Consider the following 15,507-nt stretch of genomic DNA (forward strand, 5'->3'; position numbering starts at 1 on the left):
ATTTCTAGGCCCAAGACCTCAAGCAGCACATCGCATTACCATAAGAAAGGAAGCATTCTCTTCTCTTCAGGGCCCGATGTGGGACAAAAGCCTGTATCAGTGCCAATATCGAACCCCCTGGCCTCCTTGCAACTCTATATGTATAAATGCTCATCACCATAATGCGGGTGGGTGTAAATCATTAAACAATCACAGCGGGGGGGCAAAAAGGGAGGTTCGGAGGAAAAAAGAGAGAGGCACTCCTGGTCCCGTGTGTAGGTCTCCCAAGTATAAGTAAAACAACAGTAATATACAAACGGTTCCAAAACATAAAAAAGGTTCTCTTGAAAAGACGGTATACCAGAAAAAGCAATTTGTTTTAGAGCAAGAGCCCTCACTCACCAGCCGGTGACATGCTTCATCATTGGGCCATGCTCCTCGTCAGGCCGGCACTGCAATGCCTGACGGGCCCCTCAAGGGGGCTCTTTGCCGGAGATCTTTTAGAGGATGGTGTTGGCCGGTCAAAACATGCAAAAAAGGAGGAAGGATTGGTAAAGGGAGATGTATAAAAATGTCTAAAGGAAAAAACTGATAATTTATTCAGATGTTAATGCCTTTGACATGGTTAAAAACACTGTATAGGGATATGGCAAAATAATGTTTACAATCCCTCAACAAAGAAGCATACAGTTCGTAAATCTTGTTGAACAAAAAGTAGTACGAAGTGGGGTAACAGAGTTCTTGTGTCACTCAATCAAAAACAGGAGGTCAACATGTTTCTCGCTATTCATAGTCAAAAAATGATCTTGTGCGATTCTTCAGGACCTAATACGTACCTAATCCTTATAAAAATAAACTCTAGGATAAGAGTAATTTGTGTTCCCTATTTGGGAAAACAAAAGCCCTCCAAAGACTAATAATAGGGCCTCATCAGGGTAACATCAGGCTTGTCAAACCACTATGGCTTGGTACCCCACTTCGTACTACTTTTTTTCAACAAGATTTACGAACTGTATGCTTCTTTGTTGAGGGATTGTAAACATTATTTTGCCATATCCCTATACAGTGTTTTTAACCATGTCAAAGGCATTAACATCTGAATAAATTATCAGTTTTTTCCTTTAGACATTTTTATACATCTCTCTTTACCAATCCTTCCTCCTTTTTTGCATGTTTTGACCAGACAACACCATCCTCTAAAAGATCTCCGGCAAAGAGCCTCCTTGAGGGGCCCGTCAGGCATTGCAGTGCCGGCCTGACGAGGAGCATGGCCCAATGATGAAGCATGTCACCGGCTGGTGAGTGAGGGCTCTTGCTCTAAAACAAATTGCTTTTTCGGGTGTAAATCATTCCCATCATCACCATTCTCATCTTGGGGAGGCAAAATTGTGAAACGAATGGAACTAACAAGATGATGGAGCCTCTTAAGACGGCTTCATGATAGTGGCAGTATGTGGTCAGACCTTGGTTGTAGAGCAGCCGGGTGCAATGGATTGTGCAACCTCGGTCAGGGTCTCACACCAGAGTAGGCACAGAGGCCTCAGCAGGCCTGGGTGACATAGGTATCGGCGCGGGCGACAGATATTGGTGCAGGCGACAAAGGTGTCGGCACGGGCGACACAGATATCGGCGTGGGCGACACAAATATCGGCGTGGGCGACACAAATATCGGCACAGGCGATTAAAGAGGAACTACTGCAAGTCTCAGAGCCAGAACAAAGGTCAGCACCAGAGTCGCTGCAGAACCAGAGACTGATTCAAAGGGCTCAGATGATGCCAAGGATGGAAGATGGATCAGCTAGCTGTAACCTGACTGGAAACTACTGTGGATCCTTGGGGTCCAAAGATGCACCAGAGGGAGCTGGAAGAGTGGTAAAATTACACATCCTAAAAGCCTATTAAGGGCCTTGACCTGCCGTGGCATTACTGATCGACTGAGGAACACTGGGAGCATCAGGATCAATTATGTTTGAGAGCAAGTGGCACGTCGAAGCTCTTGTGACTTCTTTCGATTGAGAGTGGTGGGATGGGAGTCAAGTCCGGCTTCGCTTTCTGGCGTTTCGTCCTCGACTTGGATGTCTACTTACCTGAAAAGCTGAACCACAAGGAAGACCTGTCTCCTAGAGTTAGAGTGGAACATACACAAGGCCCGTGACTGCTTTCAATGTTCAGCGACGCACAGCTTCAAGTCACGGATCACCTTAGGGTACATGATTGCACACTCATCCATCACTAAAAGCCCATCCCCGAGCCCAGACACCAAAGGCACACTGGGTGCAGGCTCACTCCTAAACATCCGATTCTCATTGTTTGAACGCAGTAGCTTTAGGTGAGGACATAGTTCACTTACACACTGGATATGAACTCGAAAGCATCAAAAAAGAATGAACAGGAGTGGGGCTCTGGACCTGCGTTCCAAGGCGTGGAAGCAAAGATACCAATGCCTGTGCACAGGGGCGGTGCTTATATGCAGCTCTGCTCTGTCCCTTTCCGGGCAGATGGAAGCTTACGCAGAGCTGAACGCCACTACCTTGCAGCCCCGCAGGAGCCTCGCTGAGAACATCCCCAGATCCCACCTGGCGCTGGATATTGTAAACGTGAGGAATCTGTGGTTAGAAGTATCCTCGAGCCATCTACATCAAAAGGGCAGAGAATGTACAAGCGTGCAGTAAGGTGTATTCATGCTAAATAGAGGCAAGTGACACCCACAAGAAACATGCAGGAAACAGAGGGCTGTGCAAGACATGCAGTGAGGAGTACTGATGCTAAGAGAGGCACGTAGACCATTCAATCGCCAAGACACCCTGCTTCCAGTCTTAGGCTCTGTCTTACAAATCCCATGGATGAGCGATAATTATATACACATGTGTTTCAAATAACTGACCCGTGGCACTGAAGTACTGCATTACAATAAAGCCCAGGACTGAAGACATGGTTTCCAGGTAGCAACATAAAGCCTTCTAAGAAGACCGGGATCGTGAAAGCATCCAGGAAGAGACATCAATACAAGCACAGGATGCAAAGCAGAGAGAAGCATTACTCAGTGAGAAAGTTTCCATTGCAGCATCCTCCAGCTGGTCCCAGACTGAGCTTTTATCCCTTCCTGAGCCAGCATGAGAGAGAGAGAGGAGCGGGCACAATTGTGCACGCAGTTAAGACACGGGAACACAAGGCATAGTACAGGAGTGGAGGGAGCAGAGGTGAGTGCACAAGAAAAGGCCAGAATGGAAAGAAAGGATAGAGGGGAGGGAGAGAGCACCAGACAGCGCCAAAGGAGAGGAGAGGGAGAATAGGAGGGATGGAAGGAGACGCAGAGGCAGCATGAAAGAAAGGTGCAGATGAGGCAAGAGGAAAAGCGAGTGCAGAAGGGAGATGAGAGAAGGAACAAGAAAAAAGGGCAGGTGAAAAAGGGGAGGAGAGAAGAGCACACAAGAGGAAATGGAAAACATTGTTAGTGAGGAAGAGAGTTAGAAGCAAATACAAAAGAACAAGGCATGAGAACGGGAAACAAAGAAGAGAGAAGTTTAAGGGGAGAATTAATTAAAAAGACCGTCCAATAGAGGAGTACAGGGCACCGCAGGAGGAAAAAATGCCAGGGGAGAATGACCGATGAAAGGAGGATTAGGTGCAGACAAATAAATACAAGAGAGAAAGGAATATGGGAGAGAACAAAACCACCAGGGAAAAAAGGAAGGAGTGGAAAAGAAGGGGGAGTCAAGTGGATGTGATGAAATTAGAGCTGCGATAGTTTGAAGCCACAAAGCAAACTAATCGGAATCCTTATCATTAATAGCAACAACCCTCCCCTCCCCAACCCCGGACCCACATCCTTACTTGGCTCACCCAGGTCACACTCTCAACCCTCCCCAGGCTACAATCACAAACCCACAATTCTCCACACCCATTCTCAGACTACAAGTCTTCCCTTGTCAAACAAATAACTACAACTTGTTCCATCTGAAAGAAAATCGCTCTGCTGCCTACACTACAATCCAATGACCATTGCCGCTGCAATCAGACCTACAGTCCTCCTCTCAACTCACAGTCCCTGAATCTTCTTTCTCTGCAACTACATATCAACAAGGCGTGTCCGCCAGCTGTGGGTCTAACAGACACCTGGAGCTCTCCCACACGGAAACCAATGACACACGACACTCCCTACTAGAATTATAGGCCTACATCCCTAGCTTGTTCAAACCACAAAGGACCCTACCTCTTTCCCAATCAAACCACAACAACCACTCCTCTACCAAATTATAGACCTGCTGCCCTCTCCCAGGATTGCAAGCCTCCTCCGCTCAGTTCACAAGATTAACGCCCAAGTTTTTTTTAGCCCACCAACCCTCTAATATTCAAATTCAGATCCTTCTCACCCACTTCAAAACACTTCGCATAAAAAAATACAAATAAAATAAACTAGGACCTCATCACTGCGCCCCCAATAACCCTAAATCTACCAACACTGCTGGAGTTAAGGGGATCCACTGGATCTGACGCATGGTGGTCTCTGGAGACCCTCCCTAGATTGCAGCTATGCGAGGCCTCATTGCATCAAGCAAACGTCCCCTTGAGAATGGCTGCGGTGTGGCTAATACCAACAGAGGAACCTTCCCAGACTTGGTATGAAAGGAAGTCAAAATCCACGGCAAAACTCCCATCAACCCTATAGTAGCGCTTCTTAGGCACCCTAATGGCTTGGACACGACAATCCTAAAATGCTTGTGTCTGCCCTTTAAAAGTTCATATGGATTTGCTCTCATGAATATTAATGAAAATGTCACTTACCCAGTGTACATCTGTTCGTGGCATCAGTCGCAGTAGATTCGCATGTTCTGCAATAGCTCGCCATCTGGTGTTGGGCCGGAGTGTTACAAGTTGTTTTTCTTCGAAGAAGTCTTTCGAGTCACGGGACCGAGTGACTCCTCCTTTTGTCTCCATTGCGCATGGGCGTCGACTCCATCTTCGATTGTTTTTCCCCGCAGAGGGTGAGGTAGGAGTCGAATTGTAGTAATAGTGCCCATGCAATGGAGTGACTAAGTATGCACCTATTTAAGGTTGAGATGATACATATATAAATAATTGAAGGTAACTTCCAAACTGCTACAGGCTCCCGGGGAGGCGGGTGGGCACATGCGAATCTACTGCGACTGATGCCACGAACAGATGTACACTGGGTAAGTGACATTTTCAGTTCGATGGCATCTGTCGCTGTAGATACGCATGTTCTGCATAGACTAGTAAGCAGTTATTTCCCCAAAAAGCGGTGGATCAGCCTGTAGGAGTGGAAGTAGTCTGAAATAATGTTCTTAATACGGCTTGACCTACTGTGGCTTGTTGTGCGGATAACACGTCTACACAGTAGTGCTTGGTGAATGTGTGAGGCGTAGACCATGTGGCTGCCTTACATATTTCTTGCATTGGGATGTTTCCTAGAAAGGCCATGGTAGCACCTTTCTTTCTGGTTGAGTGTGCCCTTGGTGTAATGGGCAGCTGTCGTTTAGCTTTAAGGTAGCAGATTTGGATGCATTTAACTATCCATCTGGCTATACCTTGTTTTGAAATTGGGTTTCCTGCATGAGGTTTTTGAAATGCAATAAAGAGTTGTTTAGTCTTTCTGATGTTTTTTGTTCTGTCAATGTAATACATCAATGCTCTTTTGACATCTAATGTATGTAGTGCCCTTTCAGCTACGGTATCTGGCTGTGGAAAGAACACTGGAAGTTCCACTGTTTGATTTAGATGGAACGGTGAAATAACCTTTGGCAAAAATTTAGGATTGGTCCTTAGGACGACTTTATTTTTGTGTAGTTGTATAAAAGGTTCCTGTATTGTAAACGCCTGAATCTCGCTTACTCTTCTTAGGGAAGTAATGGCGATGAGAAATGCCACCTTCCAGGTTAGGAACTGTATGTCGCAGGAGTGCATGGGTTCAAAAGGTGGACCCATAAGTCTAGTTAGGACAACATTTAGGTTCCATGAAGGAACAGGTGGTGTTCTTGGTGGTATAATTCTCCTAAGGCCCTCCATGAATGCTTTAATGACTGGTATCTTATATAGGGAAGTTGAATAGGTAGTCTGCAGGTATGCAGATATTGCTGCAAGGTGTATTTTAATGGAAGAGAAAGCTAGGTTAGATTTTTGTAAGTGAAGCAAGTAACCCACTACATGTTCTGGAGTTGTGTGTAATGGTTGTATTTGATTAATATGGCAGTAGCAAACAAACCTCTTCCATTTACTTGCATAGCAGTGCCTGGTGGATGGCCTTCTGGCTTGTTTTATGACTTCCATACATTCTTGGGTAAGTTGTAAGTGCCCGAATTCTAGGATTTCAGGAGCCAGATTGCTAGATTCAGCGATGCTGGATCTGGGTGTCTGATCTTTTGGTTGTGCTGTGTCAACAGATCTGGCCTGTTGGGCAATTTGATGCAGGGTACCACTGATAGGTCTAGCAGCGTTGTGTACCAGGGTTGCCTTGCCCAAGTTGGTGCTATCAATATGAGTTTGAGTTTGCTTTGACTGAGTTTGTTTACCAGGTAAGGAAGGAGAGGGAGAGGAGGAAAAGCGTAAGCAAATATCCCTGACCAGTTCATCCATAGGGCATTGCCTTGGGATTGTTCGTGTGGGTATCTGGATGCGAAGTTTTGGCATTTTGCGTTCTCCCTTGTCGCAAACAAGTCTATCTGAGGTGTTCCCCAGAGTTTGAAATAAGTGTTCAGAATTTGGGGGTGAATTTCCCATTCGTGGACCTGTTGGTGATCTCGAGAGAGATTGTCTGCGAGTTGATTTTGGATCCCTGGTATAAACTGTGCTATTAGGCGAATTTGGTTGTGAATTGCCCAATGCCAAATCTTTTGTGCTAGCAGGCTTAACTGCGTGGAGTGCGTCCCCCCCTGCTTGTTTAGATAATACATTGTTGTAATGTTGTCTGTTTTGACGAGAATGTATTTGTGAACTATTATTGGTTGGAAAGCTTTTAGTGCTTGAAAAACTGCTAGAAGTTCTAGGTGATTGATATGCAGTTTTGTTTGATGTACGTTCCATTGTCCTTGTATGCTGTGTTGATCGAGGTGTGCTCCCCACCCTGTCATGGAAGCATCTGTTGTTATTACGTATTGTGGCACTGGGTCTTGGAAAGGCCGCCCCTTGTTTAAATTTATGTTGTTCCACCACAGAAGCGAGAGGTAAGTTTGGCGGTCTATTAACACCAGATCTAGAAGGTGACCCTGTGCTTGAGACCACTGTGATGCTAGGCATTGTTGTAAGGGCCTCATGTGCAGTCTTGCGTTTGGGACAATGGCTATGCATGAAGACATCATGCCTAGGAGTTGTAATACCATCTTTGCCTGTATCTTTTGTGTTGGATACATGCGTTGTATGATGGTGTTGAAATTTAGAATTCTTTGTTGACTTGGAGTGGCTACTCCCTTTGATGTGTCTATTATGGCTCCTAGGTATTGTTGTACCTTGCGCGGCAGAATGTTGGATTTTGTAAAGTTGACGGTGAACCCGAGTTTGAAGAGGGTTTGTATTATCTGATTTGTGTGATTTGAGCACTGTATGAACGAATGGGCCTTGATTAGCCAGTCGTCCAAATATGGGAGCACATGTATTTGCTGCCTTTTTATGTGTGCAGCGACTACCGCTAGACATTTGGTAAAGACTCTTGGTGCGGTTGTTAATCCGAAAGGCAGTACCTTGAATTGGTAATGTATTCCTTTGAATACAAACCTTAGGTATTTCCTGTGCGATGGGTGTATTGGTATATGGCAATAAGCATCCTTGAGGTCTAAAGTTGCCATGTAGTCGTGTAGTTTTAGCAATGGCAATACTTCTTGTAGTGTGACCATGTGGAAGTGGTCTGATTTGATGAAAGTGTTCACTACTCTGAGGTCTAGGATTAGTCTCAGCGTTTTGTCCTTCTTTGGTATCAGAAAGTACAGTGAGTAAACTCCTGTGTTTATTTGTGTGTTTGGCACTAATTCGATTGCATTCTTTTGCAATAGTGCCTGCACTTCTATCTCCAGGAGATTGGAATGGTGTGTTGTTAAATTTTGTGCTTTTGGTGGTATGTTTGGAGGGAATTGTAGAAATTCTATGCAATAACCATGTTGGATAATTGCTAGAACCCAAGTGTCTGTAGTGATTTCCTCCCATGCTTTGTAATAATGACCTATTCTTCCCCCCACTGGTGTTGTGTGGAGGGGGTGAGTGACATGTGAGTCACTGTTTAGTAGTAGGGGTTTTGGGGCTTTGAAATCTTCCTCTATTTCTAGGGAATTGCCCTCCTCTATATTGTCCCCGAAAACCTCCTCTATACTGTCCCTGGTAACTGGACGGTGTGGCTTGTGAGGTGCTGGCTTGTGTGCTTTGACCCCGAAACCCCCCTCGAAAGGGCGTTTTACGGAATGTGCTGTAATTCCCTCTGCTCTGCGGGGAGTAGAGTGCGCCCATGGCTTTGGCAGTGTCCGTATCTTTTTTGAGTTTCTCAATCGCTGTGTCCACTTCTGGACCGAACAGTTCTTTTTCATTAAAAGGCATATTGAGAACTGCTTGTTGAATCTCTGGTTTAAATCCAGACGTTCGGAGCCATGCATGCCTTCTGATAGTTACAGATGTATTAATTGTCCGTGCAGCTGTATCTGCAGCGTCCATGGAGGAGCGGATCTGGTTGTTGGAAATGGTCTGTCCCTCCTCAACCACTTGTTTTGCCCTATTTTGTAAGTCCTTGGGCAGATGTTCAATGAGATGTTGCATCTCGTCCCAGTGGGCTCTGTCATAGCGCGCAAGTAGTGCCTGGGAGTTCGCGATGCGCCACTGGTTTGCAGCTTGTGCTGCGACTCTTTTACCAGCTGCATCGAACTTGCGGCTTTCTTTATCTGGGGGTGGTGCATCTCCAGATGTGTGAGAGTTGGCCCATTTTCTAGTTGCTCCTACAACGACAGAGTCTGGTGGCAGCTGTATAGTGATGAAAACCGGGTCTGTAGGAGGCGCCTTATACTTTTTTTCCACCCTTGGTGTGATTGCCCTACTTTTGACCGGCTCCTTAAAAATGTCTTTTGCGTGCCGGAGCATACCAGGGAGCATAGGCAGGCTTTGGTATGAGCTGTGGGTGGAGGAGAGTGTGTTGAATAAAAAATCATCCTCGACCTGTTCTGAGTGGAGGCTTACGTTGTGAAATTGTGCTGCTCTAGCCACCACTTGAGAATACGCGGTGCTGTCTTCTGGTGGAGATGGCTTCGTAGGGTATGCCTCCGGACTGTTATCTGACACTGGGGCGTCGTATAGGTCCCATGCGTCCTGATCTTGGTCACCCTGGCTCATGGTGGTGTGAGCTGGGGAGTGTGATGGAGTTTGTGCTGGTGAGACGTTAATCACGGGCGGAGGAGAGGGTGGTGGGGTAACTCTTTTCACCACTTTTGGTTGTGGTGTCTGTTCAGTCTGGAACTCCAACCTTCTCTTTCTCCTAATGGGGGGAAGGGTGCTTATTTTTCCTGTCCCCTGCTGTATGAAGATACGCTTTTGCGTATGGTCCACATCAGTTGCTTGTAGCTCTTCCTCAAACCTATGCTTCTGCATTTGGGAGGTTAGCGAGTGCTCTTCTGTATAAGAGCCTGAAGCTGGGTCGCTTGCAGTTTGTTTCGGCATCGAAACCCTGTCTGCGTGTTTTTTCGGCTCCGAGGTGACTTTTTTCTTTTTCGGGGCCGAAACCTCTCGGCGTCGATCTGTTTCGGTGCCGCTGTCTCGGCGTCGAGCCGTGTCCACACCGGCATCTCGGTGTCGAGGCTTATCTCCAGCACTTTCTCGGTCCCGAGAAGGCTGCGTGCCGGTGTCTCGACCGGAGTCGGACGATCTCGGCACTGTTTGGGCCTTTTTCGGTGCCGACGGTCGGTCACCGAATTTATGGGTGGAGCCATGGCCGGATGGCAGTGGCGTCCCCTGGGCCTTGTAAATGTTTCTCTGTGTGGTTTTCGACGTCTTACTCACGGTTTGTGTATCGTCGAATCCTTCGGAGTCTGAGTCTTGGATCGAGAAGGTACCTTCCTCTTCCTGTTCCTCGAACTCCCGTTGGGCTGTCGGTGCGGACGCCATCTGAAGTCTTCTGGCTCGACGGTCTCGGAGTGTTTTTCGGGACCGGAACGCACGACAGGCCTCGCAGGTGTCTTCGCTGTGCTCAGGTGACAGGCACAGGTTGCAGACCAAGTGTTGGTCTGTGTAGGGGTATTTATTGTGGCATTTGGGGCAGAAACGGAACGGGGTCCGTTCCATCGGCGTTCTTCAGCACGCGGTCGGGCCGACCAGGCCCCGACGGAGGATCGAAAAACTACCCCGAAGGGCACCGGAGCTCTTCGATCTTCGATGCGGTGTGGAATCTAAGTACGCCGATCCCGAACGCAACAATACCGACGAAAATCTTCCGAAATTAGCTAATTTTCCGTTCCGAAACTCGGAGCGACAGGAACACGTCCGAACCCGATGGCGGAAAAAAAACAATCGAAGATGGAGTCGACGCCCATGCGCAATGGAGACAAAAGGAGGAGTCACTCGGTCCCGTGACTCGAAAGACTTCTTCGAAGAAAAACAACTTGTAACACTCCGGCCCAACACCAGATGGCGAGCTATTGCAGAACATGCGTATCTACAGCGACAGATGCCATCGAACATATGGTTTTAGTTTACAAGTACGTTAAGTTTTTAAGATGCCCTGAGCAACAACCTTTGCAGTAGGCGCTGTGGGTAAACTACATATTTACTTTACAATTTATATATCTGACTGACCTTCCAGTCCATGTGCCATTCATTGCCTCTTGCTGTGTCAGTCTAATCCCATACCACTACTAAGTGTTGTGGATCTTGCCCAATAACCTACCCCTAATTGGCCCAGGACCCAAACACCAATCAGCACACAAAAACAGGATTAGGATGGTAATATTATTTATTAAGACTATCTGCAGAAGTACGCCAAATTACAGTCAATCACATTACCTACAGTAATATACATTACGCTAAAGTGGCAAATCAACTCACTGCATCCCAAGCGTCAAAGACCTTGTAAACAAGACGCTCCAAACACCTGGGACACCCGACGCTCCAAACACCTGGGACACCCGACGCTCCAAACACCTGGGACACCCAACGCTCCAAACACCTGGGACACCCGACGCTCCAAACACCTGGGACACCCGACGCTCCAAACACCTGGGACACCCGACGCTCCAAACACCTGGGACACCCGACGCTCCAAACACCTGGGACACCCGACGCTCCAATGCCCTTGGACACCCGACGCTCCAATGCCCTTGGACACCCGACGCTCCAATGCCCTGGGACACCCGACGCTCCAATGCCCTGGGACACCCGACGCTCCAAACACCTGGGACACCCGACGCTCCAAACACCTGGGACACCCGACGCTCCAAACACCTGGGACACCCGACGCTCCAAACACCTGGGACACCCGACGCTCCAAACACCTGGGACACCCGACGCTCCAAACACCTGGGACACCCGACGCTCCAAACACCTGGGACACCCGACGCTCCAAACACCTGGGACACCCGACGCTCCAATGCCCTTGGACACCCGTCCCACGCTCCAAACACCTGGGACACCCGACGCTCCAAATACCTGGGACACCCGACGCTCCAAACACCTGGGACACCCGACGCTCCCAACACCTGGGACACCCGACGCTCCCAACACCTGGGACACCCGACGCTCCCAACACCTGGGACACCCGACGCTCCCAACACCTGGGACACCCGACGCTCCCAACACCTGGGACACCCGACGCTCCCAACACCTGGGACACCCGACGCTCCAAACACCTGGGACACCCGACGCTCCAAAAACCTCAGAAACCTGACGCTCCAAAAATCTCGGAAACCCGATGCTTCAAAGACCTTGCAACCTTGATGCTTCAAAGGCCTTGTAGCCACAATGCTTCAATGACCTTGTAACCCTGAAGCTCCAAAGACCTTGGAAACCTGATGCTTCAATGCCCTTGGAAACATGATGCCTCAAAGACCTTCTAACCCTGCGTGTTAAAGAACTTTAAACTCAGTGCACTTGAAAGACCTTCAAATCCTGTGTTCCAAAGACTTTTTAACCCTGCACTTCAAAGACCGCACAATCACTGCACTTCAAAGACCATGCTTCCACATTGTTTAAAGAACATTACCCTGCACTTCAAAGTACGTTAACCTGCACGTCAAAGACCGTCTAACCCCGCATTTAAAAAACTAGGTTACCCTGCACTTCAAAGACATAAAAAGGCCATGATTACCTGCACTGCAAAGACCAGGTTACTCTGAACTTCCAAGACTATGATACCTCATATTTAAAGACCTTAAAAGATCATGATTTCCTGCACTTCTAAGACTAGGTTTCCCTGCACTTCAAAGACATTTTAAACATGCACTTCAACGACCTTTCAAAGGTGTGCTTTAAAATAATCTTGCAACTCTGTACTTCAAAGACCTTGTAATTATTCCTTTGGGCACCAAACACCTTGTCCAAAAATCACCAAATATTATAAGGTCCCCAGAGCATCAAAAACACATTACAATCACCTCAAATTCCTTAAGTCCCTAGTACCTATGCAGAATAAAACACCTTTTTACATAAATCAAATTTCTCACCCAGAAGCCCTTCATAGAGATAAACACGTTGACTCATGTCTTCTGGAGCACGCAGAGGACTGCTGACTTTCTGCTGCTTCAACACAGGCTTTAGGGTCTGAGGTTTTCCCTGCAACAACAGAAGGGAAAGTTAGTACGCATACAGAGAAATGAGGTTTGAAGGATGGAGGGTGAGGCATCAGATAGAAGAGATGGAGATCCGGAATTATGGAGAAAAGGAAGTCTGCACTGTAACAGAAGTTGGAAGGAGGATCAACATATGGATTTATGTAGACCCCAGACCACCCCATGGCTCCTCCCCAGCACCACTGGCTCCCGCACCCTCTGGATTACACTTAGCAGTGTTTCAGTCACTTGGAGCAGGTTTTACGCTCCGACCTCACATGCTACTAAGGAGTTCTAGCTCTCACCCCTCACAGAAGACTTACGAAGATAGATCCGCTAACAGAGTTCATCTCTATCTCACTGTCCGACACTGTGCCTCGGGACCCGGAGAGATTTCCACCAGCAGACCCTCCCAGATTATCACCAGCGTTACTGCTGAGGTCACTGTCGGCTCCCATGGTCTCGCCAGAGCTGTTACTCACCTAGCACACAAATACAGGAGGTGGGAAAAAGTCACCAAAACGATCAACAAGCGAGAAGACTCTGCATTAATACCGTAAAGCAAGATTATTGGACACTCTTAACAACTGTGCAAATCCAACCTCAGAATGGCCATAAAATAAGGAGCTCAAGTCATAAGCTGTCCCTGCACTGGTCAGTCCACGGTACAAAATGTATTTCTGCGTTTCAATGTGCTTCCCTCCCAGAGCCCTTGTGCCGTCGAGGCTCATGAGTGCTGTGCTGCTCTCCCACCAGAGTACTGGTATTTGCTCAATTAGGGACAACGTACAATGTAATGCCTGCTATAGTCGAGTGGGGTGTAAATCTCTTATTGTGCTACAGGGAGACCGTGACAACAAACTGGGTGTCAGTCCTTCGTAAATGCAACCCTAGAAGAGGAGCCTTTTCACATAAAAGCCAGTCCCCCAAAAGTATTTTTTATAATCAACTGTCCCCTCTAGGGTATGGTGACCTAGGGCTTGGCCCTGTATAAAATGGCTGTGTGCACAGAAATAATGGACTCTCAATATGAACATGACAATAATCAATAATAAAAAGCCATCATTGGTCTAAATGGCTGGCCACCAGAAATGTCAGCTTATGCCTGCTTTAAAGGGAATCTGACTTTAAAAGGACCATCAGCAGGCGGTTGGGAAAAGAGCCCAGTATTAGTACTGAAGAACCGCTGCCGTTTCCACGACAACAAGCTCATCCTGCAAGCTGGAACTGCCCTGGTGAAGAGGACAAGACCACAACCAAAACCATTTATGAGCTTCCGACCCCTGAGCTACGGTGCTGACTGAGCCAGAAGGAAGGACTGTGAGGGGGGAAGAGGTGTCCATCCGATGACATGACCCAAGACGAAGACACCAACAGTTTTTGTCAAATCCAGGCACAATGATGTTAACCATTCTCACCTGTTAGCGAGTGCTGAGCTGTTGACTCAACATGTGCCAGGAGGGAGGCCTGAAGGACCACCTGGCATAAACCGTGAGATGCCAATTCCTGCCTCTCACCTGCCAATGCAAACCAAAGTTTCACCACTGTGGCTATTCCACAGCACAGGTCCCCTGGGCCATTTGTCCAAACCCACTGAACAGAACTGTGAGGTAGAAAGCTCAAAAGTAACAGTTTCTAAACTATGTTTAAGAGCTACCCATTCCAAAGAGCATTTAGACTTTGATGCATGTTTCGGTGTATTATGGGATGATCACTACAGCATTTAAGCAGCATGAATTTCCTTGGCAAGCCCCTGTGCACTGATGTCTTGCAATCAGGCCGAGACGAGCATACTGCACATTAATTATACCATCACACGGCTCTGTGACCCAAACCTACACCACGCCCCACAGTGATCACAAAAGACTTCAGCACGTTAGTACAGACAACTCAAGTACATACACTGAGTCTCAACTAGCTTTTTTGTCAAACCTTTTTTATTGAAATTTTTCAAACAAAGAAGGTGCTATAAAAGCTCATTAACACGTTATCGGCAAGGCCAAAACACATAATGAAGGCAATTTGAAGGTACACTAGCAATTAGCTTTTTAAAGTCGAATAGTAACCGAAATCCGGGGACACTAGTCACAAACAGCAGGACCGACTGGATGTATGACGAAACAAAGCATACGCCAACCACACATGCCTGAACAACGCGGTCGCGACAACGACTGCGTTGTTTCCACAAATGCCTTTACCAGTCATGCCTTTACAACGATTATTCTTTGTAAAGGTATGCCTAGTAAAGGCATGTGTGGTTTTCGCATGCCACTCCCCGCCCCCCTAAAAAGAAAACTACTCCAACAACCCCACCCACCCCTAAAAACTACCCCGATTCTCCACACCCACCCTGAGCCCTAGAACCTACCTGACCCCCCACCCACCCTAAAAACTGACCCCTACCCAAAAATAAAACTACCCCAAACCTAAAAACAAAATTACCGCAACCCTGCCCTAACAAAAAAATTAAAAAAAATACTGACACCTCTAACCCGCTTCAAAAATAAAACTACCCGACCCCCACCCACACAAAATAAAACTACCCTGACCCCTCCAACCGCCCCAAAAATAAAACTACCCCAACACTTCCCACCCGTCTAAAAATAAAACTACCCTGCCCCCCACCACCACCAGCCCCAAAAATAAAACTATTGGACCCCCCACTTGCCCCTAAAAATGACCCCGATACCCCCCACCACAGCCCTAAAACCTACCTCAATGCCCCACCGCCCTAAAAACAACCGACTCCACCCAAAATAAAACTACCCAGCCCCTAAAAACAAAA

The 15,507-nt window shown here is 47.3% G+C and overlaps 1 protein-coding gene across 14 annotated transcripts in view; it reads right to left on the reverse strand.

The window, feature by feature from the left end:
• MADD (MAP kinase activating death domain) overlaps positions 1–15,507 on the reverse strand; it is a 639,440-nt gene that overhangs the window by 277,925 nt on the left and 346,008 nt on the right. For 11 of the 14 annotated variants that reach the window (XM_069221634.1, XM_069221639.1, XM_069221632.1 and 8 more), the window contains 3 exons: positions 13,046–13,204; positions 12,618–12,726; positions 3,020–3,082 (listed from right to left, as the gene is read on the reverse strand). In XM_069221634.1, coding sequence (XP_069077735.1) covers positions 3,020–3,082; positions 12,618–12,726; positions 13,046–13,204 — 331 coding nt within the window. The remainder of the gene's footprint in view (positions 1–3,019; positions 3,083–12,617; positions 12,727–13,045; positions 13,205–15,507) is intronic. The other 3 variants (XM_069221640.1, XM_069221637.1, XM_069221643.1) reach the window with 1 other exon arrangement.

Source organism: Pleurodeles waltl, chromosome 3_1 (genome assembly GCF_031143425.1).
Source record: "Pleurodeles waltl isolate 20211129_DDA chromosome 3_1, aPleWal1.hap1.20221129, whole genome shotgun sequence".
Taxonomy (NCBI): domain Eukaryota; kingdom Metazoa; phylum Chordata; class Amphibia; order Caudata; family Salamandridae; genus Pleurodeles; species Pleurodeles waltl.